Here is a 19193-nt window from a genome sequence, read left to right as displayed (position 1 = left end):
GTATATGGTCAAAACAATTTAGGCACTCTTGATTTATAGGGAGAAGAGAATCAGCTCTATGTGTTTTTGGAGCAAATGATCTTGACATTCACCCACAAATTTGGGTTCTGATATCCTAGCTAGAAATGACCATTAGGCTGACAACAGCAGAAACTGCATATGGACTCACAGCCCCCAAATGAGACAGATGCAACTAGACCTTCTACAGAGATTCCTTCTAATGAACAGTGCTGGCTGTGCTGTTTCCTAAACTGAATTTAAGACACTGAGGATTTGGGAACTGGAGGTACGCAGCAGTTACTACGGAAAAGGGGCTAGTAACAGTGAAAGTGCCCTGTAAATGTGGTCCTTGTGACCTAACTGCTCTGCTGCAAAGGTCTAAGGCAACAGAGTTCACGGCAGACGGAAAACCAGATCTGCTATGGTTTCTGTTATTGTTGAGAAGGTTTGAAATCCAGACAGAGCAATAAATGGAAGTAAGAAATGGAAAGCTGTTTTTTTTCCTAGATTCAGCTAGCATTTGCTAAGAATTACTCATGAGCAAAGAGTTCAAAAATTCAAATCTAATGAAATAGCCTTTTCACTAATGGGCAAGCTGTCAGTTTGAGGAGAGGAACAACTTGTGGGTTGTTACAAATGCACCTTCTGGTAAAGGTCTCTTTTTGTATTCCTGGTTTATTCCCATTATCTCTGGAAGCCTTTAAACCTCAGTGTCTCTAATAAAGACAAAACTGTCAGAGCAACCACAACGGCTGGAAAGGAAGGGCTGTTCGCTTCCTGTAGTGAGACTCAGCTGTCCAGCTGCCTTTAATGCCTGCTTGATACTGTATTGATTCATCAGAGGCAATTACGTCTGTTTCTATCTCTGTGTGTTTCCAGATGAAATATGTTTTTCTTTACAAAAAAAGGCCAGAAGTAGCTAGAACAACTGACGTGTGGGCACCTCGCTTTTTTCCCAGGGATTTTTGTCTATCCGGTAAAGTAGGACTTCGGAAACTAGTGCTAGTCACCATATTAGCCTTTCAATAGAGGCCTCAACTTTCCTTCTGAGGTACGGGATTTACAGTTACTGCTCTGACAGCATTATGAGGATCCTTCTCTTAATGAGGATGATTCAAAAACATTTCGTTTTGAATATTTCCAAAGATTTAGATGTAGTATTGTTTCATTTTTCCCCTTTTCCTTCTTACCCCTCTGATATTCATTTCCAAGGTCCTCTTACCCCTTCAAGTCTACAAGTTTCTCAAAGGGTCTCAGTCCCAGATAGCTGCCTTGGGAAGAGCTAGGGCAGAGGGAGGGGTCTTTCAGGAAGAGGCCTAGACATGATGTTTCAGCATGTGCCAGATATGCATGTGAAGCAAGACAGTGACTGCTAAAGTAATAGGAGAGGTATAACTGGTTATAGGGATATTTAGTTCCAGTGAGTGTAAACAGAGCTGGTTCAGACAGCACGGTTGCATCTGCCTGCAATCCCTGGGGCAGGTTTGAACACTGAACTTACTCCTCAGCCTGCAGTGCTGCATCACACAGTGGAGAGACAACTTCATCAGGATTAAGATCTAAGATATCTCTGTGGCATCCCAGAGTTCCCTCTCCACAGTTTTTCTGGCATTGGGAGATTGCAATTTTATATTTAACCAGAAATATATCCTTTCTCTTGTTCCTCACTGAGCGTGGTCTGTACAGTGGAGCCCTTAGCCTGTCTCTCCCAGTTTGGCATAGTGGGGCAATGCGAGCCAGGCTGGGGAGAAGGCTGTAGTGGGCCTGGCAAGTCCATGTTAAATGACTGCACGGGAACTCCTATTCTGCATGAAACTACCTAGGAAGATTACTGGGGTTTTTTTGGTTTTTTTTTTTTTTTTGTAATCGAAGATTATACAAGGAAAGCCTGACTGAAGAGAAGATATGACTTAAGGCACTCATGATGTTAGCAGCTACTAGTGCTGCATGTGCATAAAGCACTTGGTGTTAAAAAAAAAAAAAAAAAAGTCTTTCTGATATGCAGTGTAATCTCCCTGAAATGTTAGTCTCCCTGAAATCCCTTAATTGAATCTTCTAAAGTCCTGAAGAGATAGTGAGGGAGAAAGAGAGAGAAAAAAGATACAGTGAGATTAAAGCAGCTTTTCTAGTTAGTCCAAGAGCGAGTGAGTCTCCTTCTATATCTCTTTCTTCATCTATTCAAGGCCTCATTCACTTCCCATGCGCCTCCCACTGACAGTATTGCTGCTCAAGCACACTATGCATGAATTGCCATAATGTTTTATTTTGTTATAATTGGTTTCTTTAAACCAAGGCTTTAACACCCACTGTCTCATGCCATTACCAAGGGCATTCTGACCTGCCTTCATGTAAATTGCAGCATCCAAAAGACATAGGGTTTTTTTTCTTTCTTCCCAATAGACAAGTAACATCTGTGTGAATTCACATTATTTCCTCATAGACAAAAATTGAACTTAAATGCAGTGTACATCAAGATAATAAATGACTCTTGTTAGAGGAAGTTACTGAATAGAGCTCGCTGAAGCACTCTCTATTCTCTCAGCGTGACATCTTTCTTTAGGGCAAACACTTTGAATGTTGTTATTATAAGGAGGCGTTATTACAAAGGTGCCTATAGTGTGAATGTAGTTCAGTGGAACCGAGAGTACTGTGCTGTTAGAGCTGGTCAGAGTGCTGGATGGGATCTTTGTATACTACTCCTATGTTGCTATTCATTAGACTAGAGCACCGTTATATACTGGAGATGTTGGGTTTGCACAGGCAGAAAAGCCAGGCTTTCTGGGCGTAGCTGGGGCTTTGGACAGGGGTCAACTTTCAGGAAAAAAAAAAACAAACAGGCTTACAAACAGGCATCTGCCTAATACAAACCCTGCAATCTGCTAGGCAAGCATCTTCTTCAAACTCAGCAGACGTTCCTGAGAGACTGTCTGGAGAGGAGAGGTGACAGGTAGGTGGGGGAGAGAAGACAGGACTATTTAGACTGGCTTAGCAGCTGGAAGCCATTAGAATTTAGCAAGGTTTTTCTCCTTGGAGAAATCTTTAAGCAATTAAATTAGCAGCAGGCCTAGGGAAGTGAACAAACTAAAAACTTTTCCTGAGCTGCCCTCCAGACTTAGGCCATCAGAGTCTCCGATAAGCTGCAGATCTGTGGAGGGGGATACAGCCTGAGAAGACCTGGAGCTTTGCTGTTTGTAAACTTACCCAGCCCTCTTCTTGCACATTCTTCAGAGTGCTGCCCTCCCACCCTTTCCCAGCCTTTGACTCTACAGAGCAGTTAAGAAAAGGCCTGGTGTAACAGCCACAAGCAGAAAATTAACTGGTCTGAAGAAAGGGTAAAGCAGCAATACTATCTACAGATGTAAAATTGCCCAGAATAAGGGTGGTCTCCTGCAACTTCATGAGCTGTATGTTGTCTGTGAGTAAGTCAGGACTGTGTTGCTGGCAGCGGGCTCAGGCTTCAGCCAGAAGCGGATGAACCCTAGGGCCCAGCTACATAAGGACCAGTGGGACCCCTGTGAAGTCCTCACTCTCTCCTGCTTTCCGCCTGCTCTCAGAGACCCCCCTCCCCTGCTTGTTTCCTGTGATTCCCAGACACATTAAGATTTTGGAACAGAGCTCATAAGAAGGCTTTAACAGAACACAGCCCTTCTCCTGTATGAAATGCAGAGTGCATCTGGGATATGTTCTTTGAGAAGAAGGACAAAGTATCACAGAAATAATGAAAATCTCAGACACCTTTCTATCTCCAGACCCATTCAGAAACCCTTTAATGCCACCATTTGTTACCAAGGCCAAAGTCATTGTTGGTGCAGTTGTGACTGGATCCATTGTTTCCTCACAAAACCATTGCTGTGGAGAGCTACCACTGACTCAGCCGACCACATAGATACAAAACAATTAATGCATTAAGCAAAGGTATTCTGTTGCAAGACCTGAAAATGCCTCATAAATGTTACCAAATGAAATGTACGTATCCCATAAATATTATCAGATGAGGTTTATATAAATCCATAGCTGAGATGTAGTGACATCATTCCCAAAAACTTCTATGAACCCAACAGTACAAAACTCCCCACTGCTCACACATTTTCTGCTCACAGGTGTTAATTCCTCGACTTACAACTGTATCTACTGTAACTTGGTTGGCTTAATTTAATTCAGATAAAGATTATTTTTCCCAAGGGACCCCAGATGCTTTGAAATTGGTCACTACCAGATATCTAGATCAGAAGAATAATCTGTAGCTCTAAGCAACACATCAGGAGGATGGTACCAGAGTGTCACCACTTCAGAGGAGTATGTCTGTCTGGGGATGGACAGGCCTACCAAAAAAAAAAAAAAAAAAAAAAAAAAGACTGCTGTGTTAGGACAGTCCTTCTACCTGTACAAGGCATGATAATTGGAAACAGGACATTATTTTCTCTTGGATCTTTAAACACAAGCAATCCCAATGCAGTTTACAAGCAGTTGACAAAGAAAATGTGTCTGTAATATACCTCTGGGCAGATCAAATCAAGCAATGTGCTGTGTTTTGCAGGGCTTTACCATTTGTGACTGAAGCAGCCATCCCAAACCAATGCCAAGAAAGCCTTTTGGTTCAGCACATTGCTGTGGACTCTACATGTTACGTTATTTTCTGAAGAGAGAGGGGTTGATTCTTAATTCTCTTGAACCAGTTTTATGTGGCAGTAATTGCTCTTTTACTTAAATGAGGTTACTCCCTGCACCTATCAGTATAAAGGCAAGAAAGGCTGGACTGACCACAGAAATAGTTTCCTGAAGTTCAGTCAGAGGTTATGCTTCTATGCCTTAATTTGCTGTGGATGCAGTATCCAAACTGTGACTCACTAAAGTTGCCTAATTTGAGCTCACCAAGGCAACTGATGAGCAAGTTCTGGGGTTTCAGATCACGGTGAAGAATGTGTTGTTGGTGGATGTAAGCCAGGCCACGCAAAAGCTGGAACACGAAGAGCTAGAAAAAGCCAACAAAAAACTGAAATGATTTTGTGTGTCTTTGCATTGACACATTAACTCTGAACTTCAGGAGAACTCCTGGAACAAAGCAGAGAGAAAGCAAGTAAGAAAGCAGTAAAAATCCCAAAAATGAGTAGAGCTGGCTGAGGAAGAGAAAACTGTGGTGGGTATGACTGCCCTGCAGTTTTCTGAGGTTTTCAGGGTGGAATATTGGGCCTTGAGGGTAGTTATAGTGCAGTCCCTAAGTGCACATTTTGGAAATTTAACTTTTCTTTAGAAATGGACTATTGATTGCAGGAGCAAGCGCAACTTGCCAAAACACAGACCTGGCTTTCAGAACAGCAGATATTCTGATTTCAGTGTTCAAGACAAAGACATACAGCCAAGCAAAATGAAGGTTTAAGGAGCTGGAAGTTTTGCCCATTTGAGCCAGCTGACACCAGCAGAGGGAGTTCTGTGGCCGCTGTACGCAGCACCTCTTCCCAGTATGAGCTGGACCAGTGGACTGACTTACTTGACAATGTGAACTGTTATCTTCAAGCTGGGAGAAAACACAAAGACATGATTTGAACAGATACAGCAAATAAGGTATGATGAATGAAACAAGCAAGCAAGAAAGAAGAAAACAAGCAAGAAAGCAAGCAAAAAAGAAATATCTAACTCCCACCACCACTGCAAATAAACCTGGGGTAAAATTAGTTGGGCTGAAACAAAGTATGAAATTGGAGAGTGGATAGAAACAAAACACAGCAAAAGAAATTAGACTTCACTAGAGAAAAGATATTTTTCACCAGAAGCTTAATCTGAAGAGGAGGAAAAACAGTGACACCCATAGGTCATTTTTGTACCAGAAAAGCATCCCTGGAATATTCTGCATACTTGCATCATATTTGATAGGAATCACTCAGAGAGAAAAAACAAACATTTGCCAGAAAAAATGAGGCAAGCTAGATGACCCTCCTAAAGGAGCAGTAAATCATTTCGCAGTTCAGTTCCTGCTGACAATGAGGTTTTCGGACAGGAAAGCAGAGCAGCTGGCTAGTGTTTACTCACAGAAATGCCAGTGAGTACATGTTAGAGCCCTGTACTCCATGGGCTTTACAAGCCCGCCTGGTAGCAGAGCCCTTGAGATCTGTGCCAAAACTACAACACTCCATCTTGGACATATCTGAGCTTTAAGGATGTTTAAAATCTGGGGCCCTGAGAAACTGTATTACAATTGGTGTTGCTTAACAACTATCTGGAAAAAGATGTGAACAAGGTGGCAACATTTTAAGATGACAGAAGTATTTAGATTAGCCATGATAAGAAGTGACAGTGAGGAACTTCAGAGAGATCTGACAAAGTCAGATGAATAGGCACTTTGATAAGATACAAAGTTATTGTTGACAGCTGTAATATAAATTAACTGAAGCTGCTCAAGAAATGAACCCAGGCATTCACTGAGGACATCTGCACTGAAACCTCAAGTCAGTGTGCAGCAACAATCCTGAAAGTTAATTAAATGTGAAGATGTGTACAAAGGAGAGTGGGAGACTATTACAACATCAGTCTGTAAAGTAAGGGCACATCTTCACCTGTGCTCAGGTCCAGTCAACCAATCCCAAAAAGCTGTACTAGAAACAAAAGGGATTTAAATGACTGTAAATATGAAGACAGTTCCAGAGGAGGAGAATGTGAGATCTGAGAGGTTTTAATTAGAGATATGAATAATGTACTCTAATGATAAGAGGATACAAATTTGTGTAGAGACAGATTTGCTTGCCACAAGATGTCATTGTCCGCAAAAACTGAATATCCTTTTGCAGGCTCAGAAAATGGGAAGAGGCGCTAACCAAAAAAAAGCTTTGGAGACTGAGAGGGAGGTTGTGACATCTTTATTAAAGGCAGCTTTGTCATATATGGAACAAATAAATATTAGTAAGCAATTTATGGTGACCATACATAGTGGAGAATAACACTTCCTCATGCTTTAAGGGATACTAGTCTTTTAAGGAACTCACCATAACGTTGCATCAATTAAGTCCTCCAGGATGCTGGCCCATGTACTGTGCTAGATTTGTGTGCTAAATAAAAGAGAAGTTGAGGGAAAGCTACTAGTGTAAAATGCTTCTACCAACAATGCATCTTCTGTAAGTGGAAAAAATATGCAACTACGACAAAGGTGTCTCTTTCACCTTGGCGATCATCTGATCTGATGCAGCACAGAAGGATGTGCTTAAGTGCTGGGCCAAATCAGAGACCTAGCTGATCTGTTATCTCACCCTAGCAGTTTATGACCTGAGGCTGATAGTTAACAGAATTCATACTTGTGCCAGGATTAATCATAAAGCTGCAGTAAGAAGACATAGCCCCTGTATTTTGCTTATAATTTGGTTGATAGCTATCAGCAAAAGCAACAGAAGTAGCAAAACTCATGCTGAGGACTTTTTTATTGACATCCTGCCCTCCCCATGTGTCGTGGTTTAACCCCAGCTGGCAACTAAGCATCACACAGCCACTTGCTCACTCCCCCCTGGTGGGATGGGGGAGAGAAGCAGAAGAGTAAAAGTGAGAAAACTCGTGGGTTGAGATAAAGACAGTTTAATAGGTAAAGCAAAAGCCGTGCACACAAGCAAAGCAAAACAAGGAATTCATTCAGTACTTGCCATTGGCAAGCAGGTGTTCAGCCGTCTCCAGGAAAGCAGGGCTCCATCACACGTAATGGTTACTTGGGAAGACAAGCACCATCACTCTGAATGTCCCCCCCTTCCTTCTTCTTCCCCCAGCTTTATATGCTGAGCATGACGTCATATGGTGTGGAGTAGCCCTTTGGTCAGTTGGGGTCAGCTGTCCCAGCTGTGTCCCCTCCCAACTTCTTGTTCACCCCCAGCCTACTCACTGGTGGGGTGGTGTGAGCAGCAGAAAAGGCCTTGACTCTGTGTAAGCACTGCTCAGCAGTAACAAAAATATCCCTGTATTATAGAATCATAGAATTGTTTAGGTTGGAAAAGACCTTTAAGATCATCAAGTCCAACTGTTAACCTAGCATTGCCAAGTCCACCACTAAACCATGTCCCTAAGCACCACATCCACATGTCTTTTAAATACCTCCAGGGATGGGGACTCAACCACTTCCCTGGGCAGCCTGGTCCAGTGCTTGACAATCCTTTCGGTGAAGAAATTTTTCCTAATACCCAACCTAAACCTCCCCTGGCGCAGCTTGAGGCCATTTCCTCTTGTCCTATCACTTGTTCCTTGGGAGAAAAGACCGATCCCCCCCTTGCTACAATCTACTTTCAGGTAGCTGTAGAGAGTGATAAGGTCTCCCCTGAGCCTCCTTTTCTCCAGGCTAAACAACCCCAGCTCCCTCAGCCACTCCTCATAAGACTTGTGCTCTAGACCCTTCACCAGCTTCATTGCCCTTCTTTGGACACACTCCAGCACCTCGCTGTCCTTCTTGTAGTGAGGGGCCCAAAACTGAACACAGTATTCGAGGTGCGGCCTCACCAGTGCCTCAACACTGTTTCCAACACAAATCCAAAGCATAGCCCCATACTAGCTACTATGAAAAAAATTAACTCTTCCCCAGCCAAAACCAGCACATTCTCCACCCCTTATTCCATACCATTTATGTCATGCTCAGGTCCCACACTATCCAATACATCCTCATTAACCACCACCTCCTTTATCATCCTTTGATACAATATACAGATATCATTCCCTTAGTCTATGGACCACCTCTGTGAAATGTCTGTAAAATGTCCATAAATGTTCACAAATGTCCACAAAATGTCCATTGAGTTCATTTAGTCCATGACTTTGGGCTCTGTCTGTTATGGTGGTCACTCAGGACAGGAGGGATTGTGTGTTGTGTGGGGCTGCTGGGCACCAAAGCCAGCTCAGGTCAGGTCACTGCTGCACTTGCACTGCTTCCTGTAAGGCTTGTCCTCCATTGGTTCAGGTGGTTCCTGCTGTTGTAATTCCTATAACATGCAAGTCAAGTCATGGGTTACAACAATTTAAAGGTATTCCCATTGCAATCTCCACCCCTGGCCCCTTTGGACCAGACCATCAGGTTTAACATTGCAATGAACTCGTCCCCTTGCCTCTGCTCTGGCTTGGACTTACCCACAGACTGCAGTCCCTTAGGGGAGTACCCGCTCCAAGTGGAGCCTTATCCATGAGCCACAGTCTCTCCAGGGGTATACCTGCTGCGGCATAGACTTATCCACAGCCACAGTCGCTTTGAGGTGCACCTGTTCCAGCGTGGCCTTCTCCACGGGCCACAATGCCTTCAGAGATATACCTGCTCCAGCGTGGCCCTGCCCACAGCCACAGGCCCTTCGGAAGTAAACCTGCTCCAACATAGCCTTACCCATGGCTGCAGTTCCTCCAGGGGTGTACCTGCTCTGTTGTGGGCTTATCCACGGCCACACACTTTGAGGTGCTCCAGCATGACCTCGTGCACAGCCACTGATGCTGCAAGGTGTACCTGCGGCAGCATGGACTTACATCCACAGATGCTTTGAGGTCTGCCTTCTCCAGCATGGACTTATCCTTGTGCCACAATCCCTTCCGAGGTATACCTGCTGCAGCACAGACATAACCATGGCCACAGATGCTTCAAGACATACCTGCTGTGGCATGGGCTTATCCACGGCCACAGATGCTTCAGGGTGTCCTGCTCCCGTGTGGACTCATCCACAGGTCACAGTCCCTTCGACTGGAGTTGACATTGGAGTTCCAGCCCATCCAGTACAGCAGCACAGAAACAGCAGCGATGCCCTGGCCACCTGCCAGCCCAGGCGCATGGCCATTGCTGTTATCAAAATGTTCCCAGGCACAGCAGAGTAAGACGACAAGCAGTACTGCAGTACAGCAAGCAGCAAAAGCAAAAAGCAGCCACTAATGAGCGCTAGACTCTAATATACAGTAAGGCAAGCAAGCCCCATGGCAAGCACAGGAGCCTGCCAATTAATAGCTAAACAGCAATAACAGCTATAAATTCGATCTGGCACATTCCAATCAAATCTGTCGTTATCTTGAACCCTTCGAGCCCCACGTTGGGTGCCAAAAAGACTGTCATGGTTTAACCCCAGCTGGCAACTAAGCATCACATAGCCGCTTGAGATAAAGACAGTTTAATAAGTAAAGCAAAAGCCATGCACGCAAGCAAAGCAAAACAAGGAATTCATTCAGTACTTCCCATCGGCAAGCAGGTGTTCAGCTGTCTCCAGGAAAGCAGGGCTCCATCACACGTAATGGTTACTGGGGAAGACAAGCACCATCACTCTGAATGTCCCCCCCTTCCTTCTTCTTCCCCCAGCTTTATATGCTGAGCATGATGTCATATGGTATGGAATATCCTTTTGGTCAGCTGGGGCCAGCTGTCCCGGCTGTGTCCCAACTTCTTGTGCATCCCCAGCCTGCTCGCTGGTGGGGTGGTGTGAGCAGCAGAAAAGACCTTGACTCCATGTAAGCACTGCTCGGCAACAACTAAAACATCCCTGTATTATCAACACTGTTTCCAGCTATCCAAAGCATAGCCCATACTAGCTACTATGAAGAAAATTAACTCTACCCCAGCCAAAACCAGCACATTCTAATGTGAAACCATGACACCATGAGAGCAACCTGCAGCTTGGTCATGATGAGCCGCTGGGGTCAGTGCCAAATCTGACCCCAGCTGGGATGTGAGCTCACATCATTATTTCCTGTCCTTGCTGTGGCTCAAGAACAGTACTTTTATTGTGTTGTCAAGGCAGAAATGGAGGTAAATAGTGTCTGCCACCCTAGTTGAGACAAGACGTGGAATCATTTTTGCATACAGCTGTCGCATATGCAGAAAGAAAAGAGTAAGACTGTGTGGCTGGAACGCAGGAGATCAAGAAGGAAAATCAATCATTGCACTAAAGGATTACAACTCATCTCTTTGTAGATGTCTCATGAGGCAGTAAATTCATTATGCAGCCACTTCCCAGTACTTCCCAGTACTAGCTCCACAGGAAGCTAGAAAGAGATCAACTCACCGTGTATTCAAAGACAAATGTTAGTGTCTCCTTGGTCTGGGTAATGCCATGAAGCAGTGCAATGTTGGCATGTTTCAAATGCTTGAGAAGAGAAGCTGGGTAAACACGAAAGGAAGACCAACTTAACCACTGCTGCTGGAAGTGGAAGGAGACAGTGGACATAGCAAGGCAGTGAAAATAAAAAACTGGGGAGAAATAGTCCAAACTTGGCAGTTCTGTAAGAAGCAGCAGCTACTGAGTCTGGAGGAGGATGGAACAGCTCCTTAGAGAAGCAAGCATCAGTGCTCCAGGCTTGGCATGAACCCGTCCATCTCTCAGAGGTGGGATCTTGCCTGTGTCAGAAATAGCAGTTCACAGTTCCCAGCTGTCAGCTTCTCAGCTGAGGAGAAATAATTTCTTCAAGGCAAATGTGGAGAGGCAGGGGCTGGGAGTTCCCAGAGCCAGAATGCAGCAGCCCCAGGCCTGTCACTGAGCTTCTCACCCTTCTCCCATCCACCCCCTGGCGCGTGCCCTCAGCAAGGCCCTTAGGAGACTTCTGGGGAAAGCTGAGTTTATATCAGCTTCCCGCTTCACAATATCAGGGTGTAAAAATCTGCCAAGAGAAATCACTGTGGATGCTAGGCTGAATTTACCTCTGTGCTTTTATCTTGGAGAAAGCACATTGGTTACTTTCTCTGGTTTAAAACTCAAAGAGCAGAGATAATGAAGTTACCGAGTGAACAGTAACTTATTTGTATTTACACAACTTCGGCACATTTTTTCTTTTGGCCTAACCATCTAAAAGCACCATTGCAACTGTGTGGCCCTGATCCTTAGGTGCTCACGTGCCTTTGCCAAGCCTCAGCACATCTAGGGTGTGGTGATGGAGAGGGCAGCACATGGAAGAGTCTTTGCCTCCACATAGACCACAGAGCACTGACTGATGCTAAGACAAAAGCTACAGCCTTCTGAGCCTTTCAGCCTTGTGTTAGGTTTCTCATGATAGAGCAGGCTCCAGCCAACACACTCATGAAGGGAGCTTCTCAGCAGAAAGACTCAAAGATAGTCTTTATCGGGGAAGAGCATGGACAGCTTCATCTTTTGCTGCCATAGGTTTGAGACAATAGTTGCTGTAGCTCTGTACAGAGGAGGGATGTGGGGAAGTGGTGGAGCTGGGATCTCTCTGCCTGTAGATCCCTGGCACTACTGAAGAATCCGACCCAGCTGTTATACTGAAACTGTGCACAGACAGAAGCCCCAAAGCTCAACAAAAACAGGGGTCCCTGACTCCAGATTTTAGTTCAGCTTCTGACGTAGCAGAATAGCCTCAGAGCTGCTCCAGACTCACCTTTCCCTGCTGATTAAAACCAAATTAGTTTACTGTCAGACCATGCAGTGCTACAGATTTCATTCAGATAAGGCACAGGCATACAATCTCATTTCTGCTGAATGAGCCGAAGCACACAATACAGAGCTTGGGCTGGCCGTGGGAGGCCAAATGAGTTTTGGTCCTGGATAAAAGCTGCTCTTTGTTTTTCAAACAATCTGCAAAAGATATTTGAAGAGTTTCATGCTGGCAAAGCAAATTTATACTGGATTAGCACTTTGCCTTTTGTGACCATAACAATTTCACCTGGTTCTAAAAGCCCTACAGCCAGATATACTGTATTACACAGCTGTGGCCTAAGCATATGTCAATACTGAGACTGCTGAGCAGTAAGGGATGCCTAATTCAGCGTAACTACTGGAAACAGCACAGATTGTAAATTAGTTCTTGCACAGAGCTGGGTGCTGCTGCAGCTAAACTGCCTCTAGTACTGAGGCTAGTCCATTTAGCTACCCCCAGTATATTTCCAGTGAATAGCAGTATGAACCATAAACACGCTCCACACTGCACCTAATTGCCTACAAACCCAGTAGAGATACTCTGGCTAGATCCCATCTGCTACAGAAAGGGGCTGCTAACCTGGCTCTGTGGTATCTCAAAAATCCCATATGACCAGAGCTGTTGCTCCAGAGGAGTGGTACAGACTGTCCACAGTAATATGGAGAATTCAGCTCCTGTGCCTGAGTCAGGCCTCTGGGAACTGCTCCTCACTTGGTTGCTTCTACAACCCCCTGCCGGGGTGTCAGGTGCTACAGCCAGAACTGAGCTTTAAACGCATTTCGTCTCTGTGGGGCTTCCTGGAGTGAAGTGGCTCTTTGTCAGGCGAGTGCCATTCCTCCAGGGTAGCAGAAAATGCACCGCGTTAATAAATCTTGTGCTTTGTTTGCTCTACTGAGTTACATTGTAAATTTGAGGTGTCAGATGCTGCAAAGCTCAGCAGTACACAAAAGATCTATTTAGAGTACACCCTTCATAGGATCACACTTGTTTTCTCCCATAATGAATGAAGTTAAGGCTCTGAGCCTGTCCAGTAAGTAGAGCGTGTTACAGGGGTGCTGATCTTTAGATCATCATTAGTTCTATGTAGATAAAGCTTTTAAGGCTTACTTTACTGGTGGGCTACAAGTGTAAATGCAGAGCAAAAGCACCACAGCAAATGTGTATAGGAAACTGTAACACAAGCCATTCTGTAAACAGGCATATTTAGGTATCTCTCTGCTTTCACCCAGAATTGGACTAAGGACTTTGTAAACTTCCTTATCTTAATTACAGTTAGAAACATGGAGCGAGTCCACTGACCTCTCTCATTATTCTGAGTTGACTGATATGAGAGTTCTTCTGTGCTTGGGCTACTCTGTGAAAGCTGGCACATCTGGTCCCTGACACTCCATCCCCACAGTAACAACAAAATCAACCCTAGTCTTGAACTGCAGTAAGAAGTAGAAAACAAAATATGTGTGACCTCTTACATTGATAGCTCTCACTAATACCAGAAAACAGACTGGCACAAAGGTTGCATATTACTGTGTAAGGAAGAAACCAGATTATGATCCTCTTGGGATTGTAGACCAGACGAAAATAGAAGCGTTAATCAACCAGGCAGTTTGTGAACTTGGTCTGTAGGGACATGTAAATACATCCAGCCAAAAACAAGCACTTGAACAAAAGCATTTCTTTCTCAAAGAAATTGAGAAAGCTGCAGACATTTTGCCCAGTGCTCTACAAAGTCAACTGACAGAAAGAATTTCTCACTGGGCTCAAATGATAGATGTTATTAAACACCAGTTTTATTGAAAGCGTTTCTCTTCAGGCTGGGATCTGTGATGCTCCAGGTATCAGTGCCACCACACAGGGAAGTGGCACCGTTTGTGATAACAGCAAGCAGAGACCGTGGTGCAAAGGGCATTTCCAGTCCACAACTGCTCAACACAAAAGCAGCAAAAACTGCTGTGCAGTGCTAGTGTATAGAAGTGGGAGTGAGAAAGCAACTACAGAGCAGGTAGGCAGGAGGTGTAAGAGGGCCCTACACTGCTAGAAAGGACACGCTCTGGTTGCAGCTGGCACTTCCCTTATCACAAGCTCGGATGCATCTGTCAAGAGGGAATACACCGGCCAGCAGGTTCCCCCTCCGTCCATCACATGCTCACCCAGCCCAGCACAAAGACCTCCTTCATGAGGGGAGAAAGAAACTGAGAGTTTTGGGAGAAGGACAGCCGGCATATTGAGTAGGCAAGAAAGGACTTAGGAAGATGTCACATGGAGCTTTTTCAGGTTAAAACAAATGCTCTTCAAGAATGATGTCCCTCGCTCTTCACCGATGTTTGAAGAAGTTCTTTATGTCTGTTATGAGCAAAGTGTCTTTGTGGAGCCTCCATGGCTGCAATGGAGGAGTTCTCCAAAAAATTGGGATGGGGCTTTGCAAACATCCTGGTTAAAGGCAAAGCTGGACTTTTGATTTGCCTTTATCTTCCTGTAAGTACTCTGAATTCCCCAGCTTCAAGCTCATTCTTATGGATTCCCGTAATGGGTGTTTTCAGCATGCACTGGGAAGGCAATAATGGCACCGGTGGTCCTTGCTCTCTTGCTGATCCCCTTGTACACAGGTGCACAGGATCCTTCACACAGCTTCATCTAGAGAAGCTGTGTGAACATAGGATGTGTACATAGGATGTGGCAGCGCCAAACAGAATGCCTTGTCTCTGTTTCATGAAGAAATTGGTATGTGTTTTAGATTGCTGGGTAGAACAAGAAGCTACTAGCATGTCATTCAGTAATTAAATACTGATTCATGGCTGGAATAATCATAGGATGAAATATTTCCCGTCTGGCTCTATGGATGCTGCACACTCACCCGTTTGAACATCTCCACAACATCCTGCTCCTGGAAAGGATCAGGGGAACTCCAAGGCCTCTTTGTCCTGCACCTCCAATGCTGGAGGGTGTGGAGCTGCAGGGGCTACAGTGAAGGTAGAGAAAGGGGTGTTCTGGTTACATCTGACAGCTGGCACAGGAAAAGAAGGCAAACTATATCACTGGTAAACCACCATTTTACTGATATGATTCTTTCCTTTCTCCTTGACTGTTCCTGTCGTGGCAAATGCTAGCGCTCACTCTGAGAACACATGAAGATAAAACTACCTTAACTGCAGAGGATGCTTCTACCAGTATCATTCTGAATGCATGTTATTCTCTCTTACTCTTGATTTATTCATCTCTAGATAGCAATCTGTTAGAGAAGGGACTAAAAACCAAATGCGGGAGTGAAATTTCAGGAAGTTTAAATTTATGCCTTCTTCTCCTCCTTAATCCCCTGCCTGCCCCTCCCCCCCGCCATATTGAGCCTTTCTCACCACTGCATAATTTACACAGCCTGTTAATTTGGCCCATACAGCATAACAGTGCCATAAACTATAAAACTATAAAAATAGTGGTAATAAATGGCAGGCAGCCTGCAAGCTCCTCCTGAGCAGCTACGTTGGATGGGTGCCTGCATTATCATTTGACTCAAATATAACAGGATTTGTAATCTATGGCATGCTGCCTCCTCCAGAACTGTAGGTTGTTGGCTCCCTCCCTGTTTTACAATCCCTCATTGGCACAGAGCTTGCTGGAGTGCAATCTTCTCCCTGTTCATCACATCAAAGGCATTTATTGTCATCTAAGGCACGGAGTCCTCTTTCAGTAGCTTCACAAGCCTGAAGCTGCAAAGTTTGATGCTGTCTGGTTAGAAGCAAATGTGAATGTTTTGCACTCCCACAACAAGTGGAAGAACCTAGGCTTAACCTGTTTCAATACACAAGTATCACGGTGTGATATCAAATACCTCTGCTGTAGACGCTGCTTCCATGTGCTGAAGGCCTTGGATATGTTGGGAGCCCCTTCTCTCTGAACAGCAGCTGCAGCATCCTGGTCTGACAGCATTTACACACAGCATGTCTCCCATGTATTGCAATTAAAATGTATTTCTTTTTTTCTCCTTTGTTCCTCCTCATCCCTCCGCCTGTAATGACAGTTCATATGACTCGCATGAGGTCTCTGCCTCAAGCAGTCTTTTGATTTCTGCAGTTTTTCTTTGAAAGTCCAACATGCAATGATCCAACTTCACCCCTGGAGCAGCTCCATTGATTTCAGCTCATTTGGCACGTGCCCTCTAAAAACAGCCAAGATTTTTTCATAACTAAAGATGGAGAATTAAGCAATAAATCCAAACTTTCTGCTCATACAAAGTTCTTTCAGTTAAGCAACTCTCAGTGTAATATGTTAGGTAATGAAGTGGTAGGTTTCATACAGGAACAGACCTTGACTTCCCTCCACGTCTATAGCAGTTACTATTCTCTATGCCATTAGGCTTTAAGTTGAGCTATCTGAGCAGCGTGGCTGAGTTCTGCTTGCTGCAGCGGCTGCACGTTGACTTTCCTTGCTGTGGTATTTACATTCTTAGCCATGACGTGGTGGCGATGTCAGCAGGGGGAGTTGTCTGTCCCTGTTGGATCACCTGTCTAAGGGATGCGATGAGTTGTAGTTGATAGACAATAGTCTTGTCCACAGGTCAAAATAACCAGAGCAAACTGATGAATCCAGGCCAAAATAGATTTCATCAATTATATACTGAGAAGGCAATGCACAGTGGACTTATGCTGGATGTGGACAGATAGAAGTCCCCTTCTTTCAGTCCCCCATGATTGGGACTCACTGTGCACCTTCCTAGGACTAACACCCAACCCACACTAGTGTAAAGGTGAAAGGGCTGAGAAAAATGCCGGCAAGGGGTGAGGGAGCAAGCACTGTATTGTGGAATTTTTATGTTGACCCCTGAGGTCCTTCGGTTTTCATTTGAATGCGTGACGTGAAATCTTCCCTTTGCTTCACTGTTTTGGTGTCTAAGAATAATGCTCTTTCCTTGAGCAAAAGGATTTTTTAAGCAAAAATGTACTGGGAAGGCAGGAACAATTTCTATGTCTCATTGCAACCAAACTACCCAGCCTTTGCATGGCAAGAAGGAGCTAACATACCTGGAAGGCTTGATTTCTTTCACATGATTTTCTTTTGGAGTCCCCAGTTAGCCATAATTTGCTAAATACCTATCATCATGGACTTCGGTCTTCTATTTATTTTCCGTGTATTCTTTGAGCCATCAGAATATAGCAGTAATTTGGATGTGCTGTCCAAGCATTAGAAAGGTTGTCTAGATGCAACATACTCAGTAATAAACTGGCTATGCAAGCATCGTTTGCACATCTGTACAAAGTTTCTTATTCTGGAAAATATTTTTAATTATTATGACCATATTTATACAAATGGACTGTTAAAATATATTTAAGCATAAGTAATACTTGCATTTTAAAGGAATGGAAAGATAAATGCACAAGAAGTGGACAAATTAAATTATACATTTTAATACATATGATCTTAGGTACATTCTGTGTTAAGGAGTAGAGGGGAATTAGTCTGTTACAAAGAAAAATCATCCAACTTTTGCTAGTTAGCGGGGGCTGGTAAATGAAGAAAGCATGGTAGTAGCTGGTGGTTCTGGGTATTGAAAAAAAATAAATAATGGAGTATTCATCTCAGTTAGCAAAGGAAATGCCGTAACAGAGAAGTTTAATACTTATCCTTAGAAAATGTAAGAAAGGGTTTATAAAGGAGAGCCTATACCAGTCTTTGGAACCATAGTTTTTAAAGGAATGCTTCAGGCAATGTAAGAAAGTCTACTCATTGCTGACATTATATAAAAAGCACATTTTACAAGACTTGTTCAAGTAGACACACATATATATACTGTATATATACAGATATAGGTGTATCTATGCCTATGTATTTTAAACATACTTTGTGGAATTTATGCGTGTATAAAAACACACGTCTGTGCCCAACGTGTACGTACACACGTATACGTGTACATGTAGATATACATAACTATTTAGGGAAGGCTTGTCCTGTAGGAGGGCTCTAGATGAGCCTATCGGAGAACTGTGGTGCAGGCCTGCTCCCATTTAAACGAGCAGCAAAACTCAGAGGGGTTATGGAGCAGGGAAGGACGGCCGGGTGTTACTGCTAGTTATCGGTCAGGTTTCCTGGGTAGGCTATAGCTTCGTTCTTTAGTTGTGCCTCTCATGTTTTAAAACATATCTTCAGGTGCCTTTCCTGCTCTCTTGGTGCCACCACGGTAATGGCGGCCTCGCACAACCAACTTCACCGCTCTCCTGACCGCGGCTCTAAAGGTGCTGGGAGCAGCACCGCCGCCGGAGCGCGTTCCCGCCGCTCCCCGCAGGCGGCTCGCGGCCTGGTTTGTCCCGGGGAGGGACCCGTCGGCGCGGGCGCCGGAGCCCGCCCCCGGCCTGCGGCCCTGTACCCGACGCCCCTGCGCGCGCGCGGCCCGACGCTAGGCTCCACCCCCTGCGCGGCGGAGGCCCCGCCCCGCGCGCCCCGCGTGAATCAGCTGATCTGCGCCCCGGGAGCCAGCGGGCGGACCGGCGGCCACAGCGAGCGCGGCGCCGGGTGAGGCGGCTGGGGAGGCGGTGGGGGGGCAGCCCGCGCCCTGCCCGGGGCAGGAGTGGAGCCCCCGGCAGGCGGGGCGCCGACCGGCGCGGGGTGCGTGTGGGGAGGTTCCCTCGCCGCCCCCCGGCGGCTTCGCGCTGCCGTTAATCACCCGCGCGCTCCCTCACCCCGCCAACGGCCTCTCACGGCGGGCTCCCCCGCCGCTCGGCCCCTGCTCGGGGTGTCGCCCCCCTCCCCACGCCTCTCCCCTGGGAGCCGCTCTGGCAGGGCAGGTGCTGCCCTGGCTCAGGGCAACAGGTGGGGAAAGTTTGGGGGGGGTTACGAGGAGCAGCGGGGGAAATGGC

General features: G+C 45.3%; 2 protein-coding genes across 9 annotated transcripts in view; one reads left to right on the top strand and one right to left on the bottom strand.

Moving 5' to 3' along the window:
• CDK15 (cyclin dependent kinase 15) overlaps positions 1-11147 on the bottom strand; it is a 28324-nt gene extending 17177 nt beyond the window's left edge. The window contains 4 exon segments of the mRNA XM_087731492.1: positions 4214-4322; positions 4849-4972; positions 6978-7040; positions 10986-11147. Of these exon segments, the coding sequence (XP_087587618.1) occupies positions 4214-4322; positions 4849-4972; positions 6978-7040; positions 10986-11147 (458 nt within the window).
• A 7589-nt stretch (positions 11148-18736) lies between these two features.
• Positions 18737-19193, top strand: part of ALS2 (alsin Rho guanine nucleotide exchange factor ALS2) — a 46887-nt gene continuing 46430 nt past the window's right edge. For 4 of the 8 annotated variants that reach the window (XR_015699074.1, XM_087733623.1, XM_087733617.1 and 1 more), the window contains exon 1: positions 18737-18849. The gene's annotated coding sequence lies outside the window, so the exon portion shown is untranslated. Of the gene's footprint in view, positions 18850-18888; positions 19147-19193 lie in introns of those variants that run through there. The other 4 variants (XM_087733618.1, XM_087733622.1, XM_087733620.1 and 1 more) reach the window with 2 other exon arrangements.

This window comes from Nipponia nippon, unplaced genomic scaffold (genome assembly GCF_047370975.1).
Source record: "Nipponia nippon isolate SJK-2023a ecotype South Korea unplaced genomic scaffold, ASM4737097v1 scaffold_5, whole genome shotgun sequence".
In the NCBI taxonomy this organism is placed as follows: Eukaryota; Metazoa; Chordata; class Aves; order Pelecaniformes; family Threskiornithidae; genus Nipponia; species Nipponia nippon.
Note: the sequence above shows the minus strand (reverse complement) of the source record. Positions and strands in the feature narration are given on the sequence as shown.